Below are 14958 nucleotides of genomic sequence, written 5' to 3' on the forward strand. Positions count from 1 at the left end.
AGGATGGGTGAAATCTAGATAGTTTTCATGCAGCTGGCGTGGCTGGTAGCACTTTGGATGGCTTCAAAGAGTGGAAGGTACCTTTGGAGGACACAAGACTGCCAGCACAGAGACTTCAAAGATCTAACGTCCTGTAATTCTCCCCAGAAGTCTGCCTCATGGCCTGTGAGAAGATGCCACCCCTACTCTTCTACTACCCACTCCTTCTCTCTTCCATCCTTACCCTCAAAAATTATTCCCGATGGAACAGCCATGTGACTTATCCAAGTGGTCCACACGTACAAAGACAACTTCTTCAGCCCTAAGACCTTCAACTGAGGGGTGGGCCTCCTCCTTGCCCCCACATCCAGTTCTCCTGACCCAACAGACACACTGGAACACAGCAGTGCATGGAACTCAGGCAACCCCAAGTTGGGTCTTCAGTCTCCTGCACATAGACTTTTGCCAGACCTCTCCCACCAGTTTCCAATGTACCTAGATATGCTCCATCCTCGACAATATATTGTCTGAAGTTTGAGGCGTACCAGGAGAAACTCAGCTGAATCTAAAGCTAAAGCTATCCCAACCTCTCTGGTAGTCTCACAGCATTTTTTAAAGTCCATTTCAAGCAAATAATCCTCTTCTCGTCTACTAATTCTTCAATATGAGGAACCCTAGCCAAACTTCCAAATATATACCTAATCTGTAGATTTGGCAGTTAGTCTGTTCTGCTCACTGATTTTCAGCATTCTGTGTCAGTAGTTCTGGATACAATAAGCATAATGGTTTGAGCATGATGATTCCTAAATAAGTTGATCATTGAATGTGTATTACTATCCAAAAATCTTAAAGACTATGGTTCAATTTTTCAGAGGAAGGCATGTCCCCAGCCCTCACAAGGAAAGGCTGAACTGAACTGTAATTATAGGAATCAAATTCTGGATTTGAAACTGTGTTGATTCCTGTGGCCTGGTGGCCTTGGGAAAAATCACAGAGCTTCTCTAAGCCTCGTCTTTGTCAGTTGCAAAGTGAAAATCCCACTCATGCCGGGATCGTCACGTTAAGTGATGCACTATAAAACAGGAAGCATTTTGAAAGTGAAACACAGCCCTTCTGTGCTGTCGTTCAAAGAGGCCAGGATTGTTAGTGCTTTGTCCAGCACAGCTGTAGATGTGTATCCGAGGGAGCTGACTGTCCTACAACTGGGGCCTGGCCTAAGGTCAAAGGAGTTGAATTGTGCAAGGGTAAGGTCTACCTTATTTTCATTTAAATTTCTGACATTCTGTGACTTGGAGGGAGGAGGCATTCATTTTAATCTTTTGAAATGAGGCACTAAAATATTTTTTATCTTAGCATTTTCTTGTCTTCCGGGGAGTGCTCCTTCTCCTGGCCCTCGTCCTGTCCTGCTTACAGCACTCCGCATGGGTTGCGCCACATCCTAAATACCAGACCAGAGGAATCTGGCGGAAGAGAGCCTGACTTTGCTGAATTGACACTTCCGAGCTACTGAAGCTGCCTGCCCAAAAGAGGCAGAGAATGGGACTACATCTCCCAGAAGGCTGCGCGGCTCGCTTGCTGATTGGCTGCGTGTGGCCCGCCCCCGCCCCGCCCCGCCCGGAGGACCCGGCAAGTCCCGGGCTAGAGCGCTGTGAGGTCAGGACCCGCCGGGACCTCCCACCTGCGGCCTAATGGCAGTGCAGCCCATGTCCCGGAGGATCTGTTGGCTCCTGAGGTCCAGCGCCAGGGGCTGTAGCTCGGGGGTGCCAGTGACGCAGCCCAGCCCCAGGGAGCCTGTGCGACCCGCCACAGAGGTGAGCCCGCGCACTGGCGTCCGCGTGGTCCTGGGAGGTGGCCCACGCCTGCCCCACCACCAGTTTGGCCTCAGAGGCTGCGTATGGGCGGAACCCCGGTTGCTTAATAGCGGGTCGTGTCCCCAGATCCGCGCCTGGCTCAACTGCTAGTCCAGGAGAGACTCCTGGCAGTCTCCCTTCGGACGCTCCCGTACCCCAGCGATGCCACCCTCTTCCAGGCGTCAGCAGCGCCCACAAAGGGGGACCCCCCGGGATGGGTCTAGGGCCGTGTTCTATTAGTTCTCCCCAGCCCTGCCTCACCCCCAGCCTACTCTTGAAACATTTTCGCACCTAATTCCCGGGTGTTTGACTGTGATCAGGTGCCCCGAGGAGACACCTGCCTCACAGTGACCAAAAAATAAAAAAACATCAGCGTGGTGCCACCAAGTTCTCACTTTGTAGTCACAGGGTTCCGTGACCCAGCTTTTTGTGTGTGTCTTCTTCGGTTGGTTCCCTTGGCGGAGTTGAGTCTCGTTCTAGAGGGGAACGGAGCAAGGCCCTATCTTTCCCGGATTAGGGATTCCTGCCTCTTCAGAGTTTGGAGGGATCCCTCAATCCTAGGCAGAACCCCTGGAAGTGTTTTGTGCCTTAACAAGTTGGAAATGTGTTGTTTTGCTTGTGTGGTTATAGAAACATTGGGGTATGAGCAGCTCTTCATTTGTTTTGGCAAGTGCAGGGGCCTGAGTTCCATCCCGGGTTGTGGAAAAAAAAAAAAAAAGCTTTACTAGATCCATCTCCTTGTCTTCTTGTCTTCTGGGAATGAGCTTCCCATCCTGGAATTCTGGCTTCAATTCTGGCTCCTTCTCTCTTGCTCAATGAGGGGACAGGCTTCTGCCAAGACTGATTTACTTCCCCTGGGTCCCAGCCCCTCAGGGATCCTGGGATCGGCAGGCCAGTTGTTGGGAAATGAAGCATTTTCAGGTGGTGTTGAACTCAGGAATTCACTGGGGAAAGCTGCTAAAGCAAAGACAGCTGAGAGGTCTTTAAAGACTTGGAAAAAGTGAAATTTCTCCATTCCTAATGTGCTGCAATTTTCTCTTAAGAATATTTTAATTTTAATTTTAGAAAATTTTAATTTTCTTTTAAGAAAAGGCTTATCCTGGGGGGTCTTGCTATGTTGTGTTCGGTGGTCCTCACCATAAGTACAGTGAGGGAGGTGGCACATCAAAGGTAGAGTAACTCAGAAGCAAGGGAGAAGGAGCTCAGTTCCTGACATTGAGGGGCTCAGCCTGCCTGTCTGGGAGGGTCCTGGAGGGAGGACTGGCGCCTGCCCTTCCCCTTCCAAGTCTGAGGTAGTAGGAGCAGCACAGTCCCTGGAGCAGACTGCTGGAGTTGAATCCAGCCTGCGTGCTGCAGGAGCCTGGGCATGGGGTTGCTCCTGCCTGCTCCATGCCTCTCTGGGGCCTTAACGTATGTAGCTGTGAAGGCAGTGGGGTCAGCAAATGCCTTGGACTCCTTCAAATGCAGCTGGTGAAGAGTCGTGGAATTATACCTTGAGCTCTGGACAGGGAGTCCATTCTCACCCACCACCCATCCCCAGTTGATCTTGCGCCCAGGTTGCTACTTCCTGTCTATAAATTGGAGCACTGGACCATCCCATCTTAATTTACACAGTGCGGAAAGGCAAGGGGATTCATCCTTAAGAGGATCTCAGAGGCAAGATGAGACGCGTACGTTCAGCCCATGCACAGAGCTTGCCAGTTGGCAGAAGCAGGGATGGGCTATTCGGAATCCTGTCCTGCCTTCCCTTCCTTCAGGGCAGCTGACCCTGTGCCCCACAGGGCCTCAGAGCCACAGTGGAAAGCAACTCAACTCAGGTGTCAGGTGTGAAAGAAGTGACGTGTAAGTGGGAGCTGGTGCGTTGAGTAGCTTACAAGTTGCACAGGGGACCTGGTGTCCTGACTGCAGTGGCCTACACATGGAGGACTCAGGTGTACCCTCTTTCTCCCACTGAAGGTGCACGCGAGCTCTCTTGGGCAGCAAGGGGCTGGCCTGAGGTCCTGGGCCTGCCCTCTGTGACACAGACGGGGTGAAGGTTGCCGTGGACAGGGCAGTCACCTGCCTATTGAGGATGCCCCGAAGGATCAAATGCTGGCAAGGGAACCAGGGGAAGTGGGTACAGGCAGAGGCTGGAAGGAGGATAGCAGGGGGACCTGCATGGAAGTGGGGCTCTCTGGGGGGATCCTCTGTTTCTAATCTGCCTGGCTCCTCCATACTCATGTCTCAGGGAAGTGGACTGTGCTTGCCAGCAGACGTAGGACTGAGGGCCCCACACTTGAGGTGGGCATGGCAGAGAGGGCAGGAGAACCAGGCCTGGGGCTGGGCACTGGGCTGTATCCTCACTTAATCAAGATCCATTGTAAGGACTGCCTGCTGTATATTATCCGGATAGCAGGTAAGTAGGGAGCAGAGACAGCTGAGAGTGGAATGGCTTATTTTTCTCCTGCTACTGTCTAGACTCGAGAGTGCTTTAGGGTCTATCCTTTACTGTTCCAGTCTTTGGAAGGCAGTGACCTCCCTTAAGTAGCTCCTCATGCTATCCTTCCCCACCCCTCTCCCGCAGTGGGCACAGCTGGATGAGAAGGAACCCAAAGCACGTGGCAGGCTGCCCAGTGCCAGGTTCTGTAGCACTAGTAGCTGTGTCTTGGGAAGCTCAGACTCTGCTTACCCTGCTTCTGGTAGTGCAGCTGCAGGTCTGAAATGCCCAGCCGTGGGCCACCTGCCATCAGTAGGGTTTGAAGGCAGGATCTAGTGGAGCTGCGAAATTAACACAAAGTAGGAAAAGCAGTCACAGCAGGCCACCTTTATGAATATTTTTTTTAAGGAATGAACACACATAAGTAGGAGTTCTGACAGAGAAACAACAGTGTTGGCTTACCGATACCTGCTTGTGGCAGGCACTCCAGTTGAGTTAAGATTCTTATCTGTACAGAGGAGGAAAGGAAGGTTGAGATGGAGGTGCATGCTGCAGCTCTGGCTGCTCCAAAGCCTGTCCTCAGAACCCATCTTCTACGACTGGAGCAAAGTGGCACCCACTACTGGCATCCCCCGGGCCAGCGCTGCTCAGCCCTCGCTGCAGAGTGGGAGCCGAGGCACATGCCTGAGTCAGTCTTTGGGGTGAGGTTCATTATGAACTCTTCCTAGAAGTGCTTCAGGTGCCACCAGGCTTGAGAACTACTCCTAGACTAAACTGTTCTTAATTTTTTAAAAAAAAAAATCTTTATGTATTTGTTATAGGGTCATGCTATGCAGCTCAGACTCATAGAGATCCTCCTGTCTCATCCTCCCCAGCACTGGGATTACAGGCGTGTGCCACCACACCTGGTTTTGGTAGCCGGCACTGTGCTTCTGGGGTGCTGAAGCCAGTATGGCATGCGGAACCAGGGATTGAACCCAGGTCTTTACACTTGCCAGGCAGGACTGCGAAGCTGTCTCCCCAGCCCTAGACTAAATCATTTTGACAACCTGAACAGGAAAGACAACGTCACTCTTGCGTCTTCGTTAGATCAAAGGCAGGCAGCTCTGCTTGGGTTTAGACACAGTGGTTCAACACTCGGGACTATCATACTGTGCTTCATGCTGGGGATACTGAGGCAGGACGGCTTCTCACAGGAAATACCACCTAGTCCAGGCTGGAGCCCTGGGAACTTTCTGCTACCTTCCCTAGGTTCCAGCCCATCCTGAATGAGCCGGGTGGCTCTCTGTTCTTACTTTGCCCTGAATTCTGGGTTCCTTTGACTGGTATAGTTTTTTCTCCAGGAGATTGAAGGGAATGGCACACAGACAGAACCAAAGTAGGATGTACGGCATCAGAGGGAGGCCTGAGGCTTGTTAATACCCAAGTGATGAGTACAAGGCGAGTGCATGTTGGATGGGGCTGCGGCGTCCAGAACTGGATGTCCAGAGCCAGTGGCTAATTGTAGGCTGCTCCTCAGTCAGGGTTCTTTCTGGGTTTCTGCTGAGTTATCTTGTTGTTCTCACACTTTTGCAATTCCTGAATTTATTTTGTTCCTCTTACCCCATCACTCCCACTCCCATATGCTAAATTGGGGTGAGGAGGACATCTTGGCAAGCAAAGGCCTGGAGTTCGGGCAATTGACCAAGGACTGCCTTGCATGTAGCTGCTTATGGAAACGTGCCAGGAACCCCACTTCTAGGGACTTCCAAAGCCTGTGGCCATGTCTCCTCCCCTCAAGCCCTACACAATAGGTGCCTGATCCTTCCTGCTTGTACAGGGTGGGGCACAGAGTAAAACTGAAGCAAATCCCCATGGGCCTGTCCCTCCACTGCCCTGCCAAGCCTGAGGTCCCCACCCTTGGCTAAGTCCTAGGAGGTGGGCCTGTCTCCCAGCCTGCCTGTGGGGCTGGAGGGATGATTGCAGAGCCCAGATTGACTGGAAGGTGAGAAGCATTAACCAAATTCCAGAGCCAGGCAAGGAGCTGCCTGACTCCGGCCCCTCTTCTCTGGACCGTCCTCCCAGCTCTCCTGTCCCTGTCCTTGCAGGAGCTGTCCAGGCGGCGGCAGTTCCTGCGAGAGCACACAGCCCCCTTCTCTGCCTTCCTCACGGACAGTTTTGGCCGGCACCACAGCTACCTTCGGATTTCGGTCACCGAGAAGTGCAACCTCAGATGTGAGTGGCCCTGCCGGGCTAGGCTGGCTCCCAACTGGTCCTTCCGCTGACTCATGTTTGTTCTACAAGCTCATGCCCAGAAAGCTGCTCTGTCTTCTTATTCCACCTCCAACTTTCCCACCCTCCCCCACCTAGCCAGGAAGGATGGTAGGAATTAAGGTTGGGTTTCAGGGTTGTGAACCCTCAGACCTACTTGAGATGGGATTTGAGAGCAGAATTGCCATTGGGTTTAGGAATAAGATGGCATCCGAGATCTCTCCCTCTTCTGGGCTCCTGCTTCCCTTCAGGGGAAGTGGACATTACAAACATGTGATCCACACAGACACGCCCACGACAGTCACTGCAGGCCACAGTCCTAGGACAGAGAATTCATGCCACATTACCCTGTGCAGAGAACACTTTGGGGTGCCTGCACTGCCAGGTGGGCTTCCACAGTTGGGTCTCCCTCTTTTTCTTTCCCCCTTCCCTCCTTTTTCTCCTTCATTCCCTCCCTCCCTGCTACTGCAGTTTATAGTAAGTGTACTTCATGGGCCAGTAAGTAAATTTGCATTTGGCAAATATTTAATCCAACAAAATACTACCTACTGCACATTTTGATCCTATGTATTTTGTCTCAAGAGTCCAATTCTGAACCCACTATGCCAATTTGACTTTGTACTCTAGCAAGTCTCGACCCAACCCTTGCGCAAGCCGCACTGGAAGTAGCTTGCAAGGAGTGGCCCTCCCTCGCCTGTTAACTCCGTTCTTCTCCTCAACCTGAACGGAGAGCAGAACTGATAATAACCTGTAGCTCAGAGGTCAACTTTTAGGACACTGGTGGGTACAGAGAAGAGCAGCTTTCTCTAGGCCAGAAAGACTTCCCTTTATTTCCTGGCATGTCCAAAGAGGGCACAGGCACAGCTCGGAACGAAGAGGATGAATGATTCCAGCAGGAGTAGCATGGGGCCCTGGTCTGTCCACACAGGCCTTGCCCAGTTGCCCCTGAGCTGAGGAAGCCAGCATCTTGGCATCACCTGGCCCAGGCCAGGCCCTGCCCTCCACCTAGTTTAGCACCTTTGGCGCACAGCCCTGGCCCCCAAGGAGGGAGGGTCTGCCCGTGCAGAGATGAGAAAGGTCCCATGCCGGTTTGCAACACTCCCACATAGTGGCCGCTCCCCACCCCGCCCTTGATGGGCTCCAAGGCAACTCTGGGCCTCCCTGCCTACAGTTCCCATTTTGCACCCCCTTTGCACCTTCCCTCCTGCAGGCCAGTACTGCATGCCCGAGGAGGGCGTCCCCTTGACCCCCAAGGCTGACCTGCTGACCACAGAGGAGATCCTAACCCTTGCCCGGCTTTTTGTGAAAGAAGGTGTTGACAAGATCCGGCTCACGGGTGGAGAGCCGCTCATCCGGCGGGATGTGGTGGACATCGTGGGTGAGTTGGACACCTGCCATCCCTGCTCCCTTTCCCTGCCTCATCCAGCCATCCAGCAATGGCTTGGGGGTCACACACAGATCAGAGTCATCACCAGGAAGGTGACAGAACCAGGTTCCTGCTGTCCCGGGCAATACTCTGCCTCCTTCCGCTCTCCAGTCATGCAGACGGGCCACTGCATGTGCCGTCACCCTTGTCAAGGGCGTGGGGCTCTGCTGTGCTTGACTTTCATGTTCCTTGGTCCCTGCCTGGTGTGCATCCCGTGTCCTTAACCCAGTCAAGCTTCTCCCCGCAAGTTGGCAGGCCACAGCCCTGGGCTCAGCTCTGGGTCACTACCTGTTCTGGTTTTCAAGCTCAGAATGGCTTTTATAGTCCTAAATGGTGGGGGGAAAGAGCAAGAGAAGCACGCTTTATACCGGGTGAAATTTGCCTAGAATCCTAAGCTCTGTGTCCAGGAATGAAGCACTGTGGGCACATAGCCGGGCCTGTGAGCTGGCGTTTCATCCACGCTGCTTTTGCTGAACTGAGCAGTTGGGGCACAGAGTGTGCGGCAGAGCTGCTGGTACGCGGAGAGTGCTGCCTGCGGCCTTGCCCTGGCACCTGGCCCCGTGTGCTTCCCCCCACTTAGTCGTCTTCAGAGCGCGCCTCTCGCCCGGCATTGTCTGCCACCCTGTTTTTCTGACTTGAAGGCTCTGAGGTGGCTGCAGCAGGTCCACTCAGAACTGTGCCCAGCTCCTGAACCAGGCCTGGTGCCTGCTGGGTGCTCACTGGTGTTTGCTGAATTAATGAAGGAAGGAAGGGTGTGGGCAAGTACAGCCTGGGAGTAAGACGCACACACGGCACGTGTGTTTCAGTTGCCAGCTGTGCCGCCTCCTAGCGTCACTTTGGGGCAGTGGTGGCACCCACCTCCTAAGGTCATTCTCTGCCCCAGCAGGAAAGGACTGTGTGACATGCCTGCCCCTGTGTGTGGTGGGGTGCTCATAAGCAGGAAGCTCTGCAGCGCCCCAAGGACAGAGAACTTGGCTCATGTCTTGGACAGAGGGAGGTCAGAATCAAAAGACCGCAAGGTCCCATTTTCTTAATGGCTGCCCCCTTGGAGCTGGCCCAGAGAGGAGCAGTAGCTCCTTGTCTCATTTCCTGTGTCTGTCACTTTCACTTTCCTTTCCTGTTAGGAGAGGTTTATTGAAGCTCACATTTGTAGTCCATGGTCTGCTCCAAGCAGAAGGGACCAGGGCCCTGAGGGGATAGCTGCTCACCTCCCGGCAGCCAGGAAGATGGAAAGAGCTGGAGCAGAGAGGCCACCTTTAGGGGCACAGCCCAGGGACACCCCAGGGATCACCTCCTCCAGCTGGGTCCTATCTCCTAACAACCTGTTCTGCTCTGAGCTCGTTAGTAGATTAATCCATTATTGATAAATTATTAAAGTTAGCCCACTGATTACTGCAGTCAGCACACTCAAGATCCATTCGCCTCTCCTAGCTCCAGATGGAGGATCAGGTCCTCCACCCATGAGCTTTGGGGGACGCTTGATATTTAATCCCTAGCTTCTTGGGTTGCAGCTTTCTCGTCTGGCCTGGCCACTTTAAGGACCGTTCCTGCTGTGATGTGTCGTGCTCATTGCTTCTGGCTGACAGCTTGGGATGGGCAGGGTGACCACCGAGCAGACACCGGTTGGGACAAGGGTCTTCCAGGGACCTGCGCTTGAGGATTTTCCTCCACTCCCCAGCCGCCTTCCCCCAGCTTCTGAGGATTGGCAGCTGCAATGCCTTGAACACCCACGGAGTACTCTGCCATTTCTTGAGCAGCCCCTGTGGTCTTCGCAGAGATGCTGACTCGCAGAAGTGTCCAAGGTGCAGGACAGGTGGGGGAGGGTCGCACACACCTGCCCCGGGCGTCCCAGGTGAGGGACCTCACTGGAGGGAAGAGGTTGCAGTTCGCTGCTCTCCTTGAGGCTGCAGTCCTGTGCCCTGTGGTCCCTGCCCGCAGCTGTGACAGCCTCAAAATGCAGCAGAGCTCCCCGAGGCCTGTCCCACACACGTCTCTGACTCCCTCTGTGTGTAGTCTCCACATGCAGAAGAAATGGGCTTAAAGTGGTGCTGCCCACAGCAACTCCCCAGAGTGGCAGGAGAGTGTGGTCATATCCAACAACCACTAACCCAGGCGGCTCTCAAACCTCAACCCAGGACTAAGGTAACCAGGGAGCATTTTACTTTTTTGAAATGTGAAGAGCCTCAGTAACTGGCAGCCGCCACACTAGACATGTGAGAGAATTTTTCCAAAGAACAAAGGGAGGAGAAAACTGACTACACAGACATCATGATGGTGTCCGTCCGATGTCTTTGCAGGGCTTCGCCTGCGTCTGACTGCAGAGTGGCTGTTGAGGTCCAGCGGGCTGGGCCCCAGGATCGCGCAGGGCTGCAGCCAGTTCCTTTAGTTTCTTTCTGTGCTTTCCTTCCATCTTCCACTCCGTCTTTCCTTATAGAGAGTAGCCAGATGTCACAGCTTAGGCCTCCTGGGGGATGTAATGCCATGGGGAGCCATTGCCCGATTTTGAAAGGAGTGAAGGTTTTTTTGTTTTGTTTTTGTTTTTTTTAATGAGCCTTGGTTGCATAGGGTCATATTAAGTCATAATCCTTGGTGCACAAGATATTGCCATTTATATTTTAACGTTTTCAAGTCGTAATGAAACTCCCATGCCCGCTTCCCATATTTTGTTTTACTTTTTTAAGGACACTGGAGGCAACACGTAACTAACTTCTCTGGCCTCCTGATCCTGTTCCCTCTCCCACCCCACCCCTGCTGTCTCCTAAATTTTGTTTATTCTCTTGCTTTATAAAAGTTAGTGTTTGTTAAAGTTTTATTTGTATCATATTGTGTGGTCTTTTTGGTTTTTGGTTTGTTTGGGGTTTTTTTGTACCAGGGATTGAACTCAGGATCTTGCACTTGCCAGGCAGGTGCTTCTGCTGCTGAGCTGTCTCCCCAGCTGCGTGTTGTCTTTAAGGGCTTCTTTTTTTTTGTATTTAGTACAGTGTCTATAGGGCCTCACTATACAGATTGGACTCGTAGTGATCCTCCTGTTTTCAGCCTCCCAAGTGCTGGGATTACAGGTGTGCGCCACCACTCCTGGTCTCAGTTGCCTTCTCAGGGCTCTCTGGGGCGGGGCCAGCACAGCACGCCGGGGATCGATCCCCCCACCCCTGCATCTGTCTAAGCAGGCGCTTTAGTCCGCTGAGCTATCTGGCAGGCCCTAAGTGCTTCTTTGATTGATTGATTGATTGATTGATTGATTGATTGAGCCACAGTCTCGCTATGTACCCACGCTGGCCTTAAACTCCTAGTGATCCTCCTGTCCCAATTGCCTGGATTGCACATGCGCACCAATTTTTTTTTTTTTTTTTTTGTAATTTGGTACAGGGTCTTACTACACAGCTCAGACTCGCAGCCCAGCTTGACCTCGGTGCAATTCAGATCTGTCACCCCAAGTCCGAGTTCTTTGCTCTTGCAGTGTTTTGCTCAGGGGAGCAGGGCTCCCTCACTCCCGTTTCCTGGTGCAGGCTTTCTCCAGGGGCAGAACTGCTGGCTCACAGCATGTAGGAATATGTAACTCTGGTAACTGTGCAGCCAGTTGGTGGTACCGGCTTCCACTCTCGGACATCCTGTTGGATGTCTTCACAGCACTCATATGATCGTTGATCTTTGCCAGTGGAACAAGTATGGGATTCCACTGTGGCCTTTTTTATTAGAAGAGAATTTTTAAAATAGAAACAAAAAACAACACAGAATTGCAAAACAAGAGGATAGGACATTAACAATGGTTGTCATGTTGCATATTCAAAGTACTTGTTCAGAATATCTGTATGTGGTAGTCCATTGTGGTTCAATTTGAAACTTCAGGCATCTCTTCACATGTTAGCTAGCCATATGTATTTTGGCTGAGGTTTTGGAGTTTTCTTTTTTGATACTGGGACTCGAACTCAAGACCTCGTACTTGCTAGACAGGCGCTGTGCTACTGAGCTATATTCCCGGCTAGCCACATGTAATTCTCTCTCCCTATGTTATCTAATTGTGTCTTTTGTACATTTTTCTGTTTGACAGTTCTTTCATGTTGATTTGTGAAGTTTCTTTGTGTTGCCAGTTCATTTTCCTAGCCTAAAGAAAATACAAGCTATACGTTGTATGAGTCTCTTGAACCAGCAGCAGTTCTTAACTGTGTCGGCATTTTAGGGTTGCTGGTTTTGTATCTTAAGAGGAAACGTTGCCTGCATTTTCACTACAAAAATTTAAAGTTTTATGAGTGAGTCCTTCATTTGCGAATGATTTTTAGGGTTCTAACTTGGCCGATTTTTTCCATATAGATAATCATTTAAAAATATATTTTTATTAGTGCCCATTAATTTTACACATTTTTAGATTTAAATATAGTATTCTCATGCACCCACATGACATGTCTGGGTCCTAGCCGTTCCATACTCGCCCTTGTGCCCTCCTTCCCCTCCCCTCCCCCTTCCTCTTTTCTAGCAATAATCTCCTTTCGATGTCCGTGTTTTCTGGCACTCCGTGCTGAGCGGTTCCCACTTCCTCCGTAGATCTGCTGCGTAGGCGTGGTCGGCGTCAGGCCCTGCTCCGTGCAGCCTTCTCTGTGCCAACACCTTGACATCTTAGCACCGCTTCATAACCAGCCCATTATCGGTAGGCAGGTCTTGTTTAGTTCAGCAGTGTTTTAGTTACACTTGGCTTGCTCCTGTAAATTTCAGAAGGGGTTTACCAGGCACCGTGACCAACCTGGGGGATTTAATTGCATTGGATGAAGAACTGAAACCACTTTTGCCCGTGGCCCCCCACCCCTGCCCCTTCCACAACAGGCTCACTCTCTGCTCAGGGACCCATTACTGAGCCCCTTATCTCCACATACCCTCTTTTGTTTTGTTTTGTTTTGTTTTGTTTTGTTTTGTTTTGTACAGGATCTCACTACGCAGCTGGGACTCATAGTGATCCTCCTGGCTCAGCCTCCTCAGCACTGAGATTACAGGCATGCACCACCATGCCTGGTTTAAGTGGCTGGTATGGCCTGTTACCAGGGATCAAACCCAGGTCCTTGCGCTTGCCAAGCAGGCACTTAAACCACTGAACTATCTCACCAGGTCCCCTCTGATTCTACACTAAATTTTTTACAGCTAGATTCCTGGATCCAGAACTCCCATGCAACAGCCCCCCCCTCCACAATGGCTCATGAGTCTTCCAGCCTAATGCCCTCCATTTCTTTGTCCCTTGATGTGCTGATAGGTCCCTGGCCTTCTTGGTATGAGTGCTCTACCGTGGATCGTTGCCTGTCACCCCTCTGCCCCGCTCCATCTTTTCCTCATGATCTTTTATTTTAACCATCTGGGTGGAACTCAAATTTATGCTAAGATCTTGACAAAATATTTCCTGTTTTAAAAAGCGTTTTCTGGTTTCTTTTGTTAGTAATACATTCTTCTCTCTCCACTGCCAGCTTTATCAATGCTATGCATGTCTATTTAGATTCTTTTGTATTTTTATACCAACCATCATAGCATCTGTAGTTCTATTTCCTATCTATATGCTTGTAATTTCCTTTTCTTGTCCTATTACGAGATCTGGGACTGCAAATGGTACAGCGTTGAATAGCCGTGGCAGAGGAAGGTGCACCCACGCCTTCCCGTTTCAAAATAGGTTCTTAAATTTTTCATGAATCGTTTCTGTCCAGTTAATGAAGGTTTTTTCCCAGCTTACTAAGTTTAACTTACCTGCAGATATTAGGATGATCTATAAGGTTCAATTCCCAATGACATCTATAGATTTTCTAACATTATTCCTGGAATAAGCTCCCTGGGAGGTGGTAGTTACATGTCTACACCCAGCTAAGTCCAGTTGGCTGGTATTCCGTTCAGATTTTTGCATCTGTGTCTGTTTCCTGTCTGGTTCCTTTCTTACATTTAGCTAAAAGGATATCGCTATTAAAACATCTGCAAGAGCAAGTTGAGTCGTATTCCTTGTTCTCTGTGAGACTTGCATAACTTGGTGGTTCTTACATCTTTGCATGTTTGGGCTTCATCATGTTGATTCTGTGTGCCTGGTATTTTCTTTACAGGGAGATTTTTAAACTGCTTCTATTTTTCTGATACTTATTCAAGTCTCTTTTCTTTTTAAACATATTTGGTTGTTACAGGGTCTCACGACACAGCTCAGCCCCTGTTCTCAGCCTGCCCAGCACTGGGGTTACAGGTGTGCACCACTAGGCCCAGACTCTGTGGTTGGCTCAGCCCGCCTTGGAGGAGGGGCTGGCGTGGCATGTGGTGCCCGGGATTGAATTATGGTCCCTGCACTTGCCTAAGCAGGCGCTTTAGTCTGCTGAGCTATCTCACAGGCCCAAGTTTCATATTTTGTGTGGAGTCAGTTTTGGCAAGTGTGTTCTATAGTATAATTCGTGCACATTAATTGTACAAGACAATGCATTTCATTATGGCATTTTCACACACGCGTGCAATGTGCTTCAATAGTATCCACTCTCCAAAGTATTCTTACCCCTCCGTGTCCCTTGCCTCTTCCCAAAGAGTTCCCCTTCTATTTCCATGTCATATTTTCTGCCAAATCCCACATGCAAGAGAAAATATGAGATGCTTATCTTTCTGGGGCTGGAGTGTTTAGCTTAACAAGTGGTGGTTCTCCGTTTCCACCCATCTTCCTGCCAATGAAATGATTTTGCCCTTCAGAGCTAATAATACTCCTCTACGCATGCCGAGTCCATTCATCTGGTGGTGGACCTCAAGGCTGTTCCATATGTGGGCTGTTGTGAATGGTACCATGAGAAACGGGGGGATGCAGGTGTCTGTGGTGTGTTGACTCTAACTCCTTTGGGTATATACCCAGGAGTAGGGTAGCTGGACCCTATAGTTCTACTTTTAGTTTTTTGAGGGACCTCCATTCTGATGTTGGAATGGCTGTACTACTTTGCACTGCCACCCACGGGACATAAGGGTTCCTTTTTCCACATCTCACTATCGTGCCTTTTTTGTTCTCTTGACAACACTGGTCATTCACACCGGGGTGAGATGCGATCTCAGTG

General features: G+C 50.7%; 1 protein-coding gene across 3 annotated transcripts in view; it reads left to right on the plus strand.

Moving 5' to 3' along the window:
• Positions 1-1602: 1602 nt before the first annotated feature.
• Mocs1 (molybdenum cofactor synthesis 1) overlaps positions 1603-14958 on the plus strand; it is a 30606-nt gene continuing 17250 nt past the window's right edge. For all 3 annotated transcript variants that reach the window (XM_004624167.2, XM_023720160.1, XM_023720166.1), the window contains exons 1-3: positions 1603-1790; positions 6333-6459; positions 7706-7873. In XM_004624167.2, the coding sequence (XP_004624224.1) occupies positions 1668-1790; positions 6333-6459; positions 7706-7873 (418 nt within the window). In that variant the 5' untranslated portion in view covers positions 1603-1667. The remainder of the gene's footprint in view (positions 1791-6332; positions 6460-7705; positions 7874-14958) is intronic.

This window comes from Octodon degus, unplaced genomic scaffold, assembly GCF_000260255.1.
Source record: "Octodon degus isolate 3935 unplaced genomic scaffold, OctDeg1.0 scaffold00005, whole genome shotgun sequence".
Taxonomy (NCBI): domain Eukaryota; kingdom Metazoa; phylum Chordata; class Mammalia; order Rodentia; family Octodontidae; genus Octodon; species Octodon degus.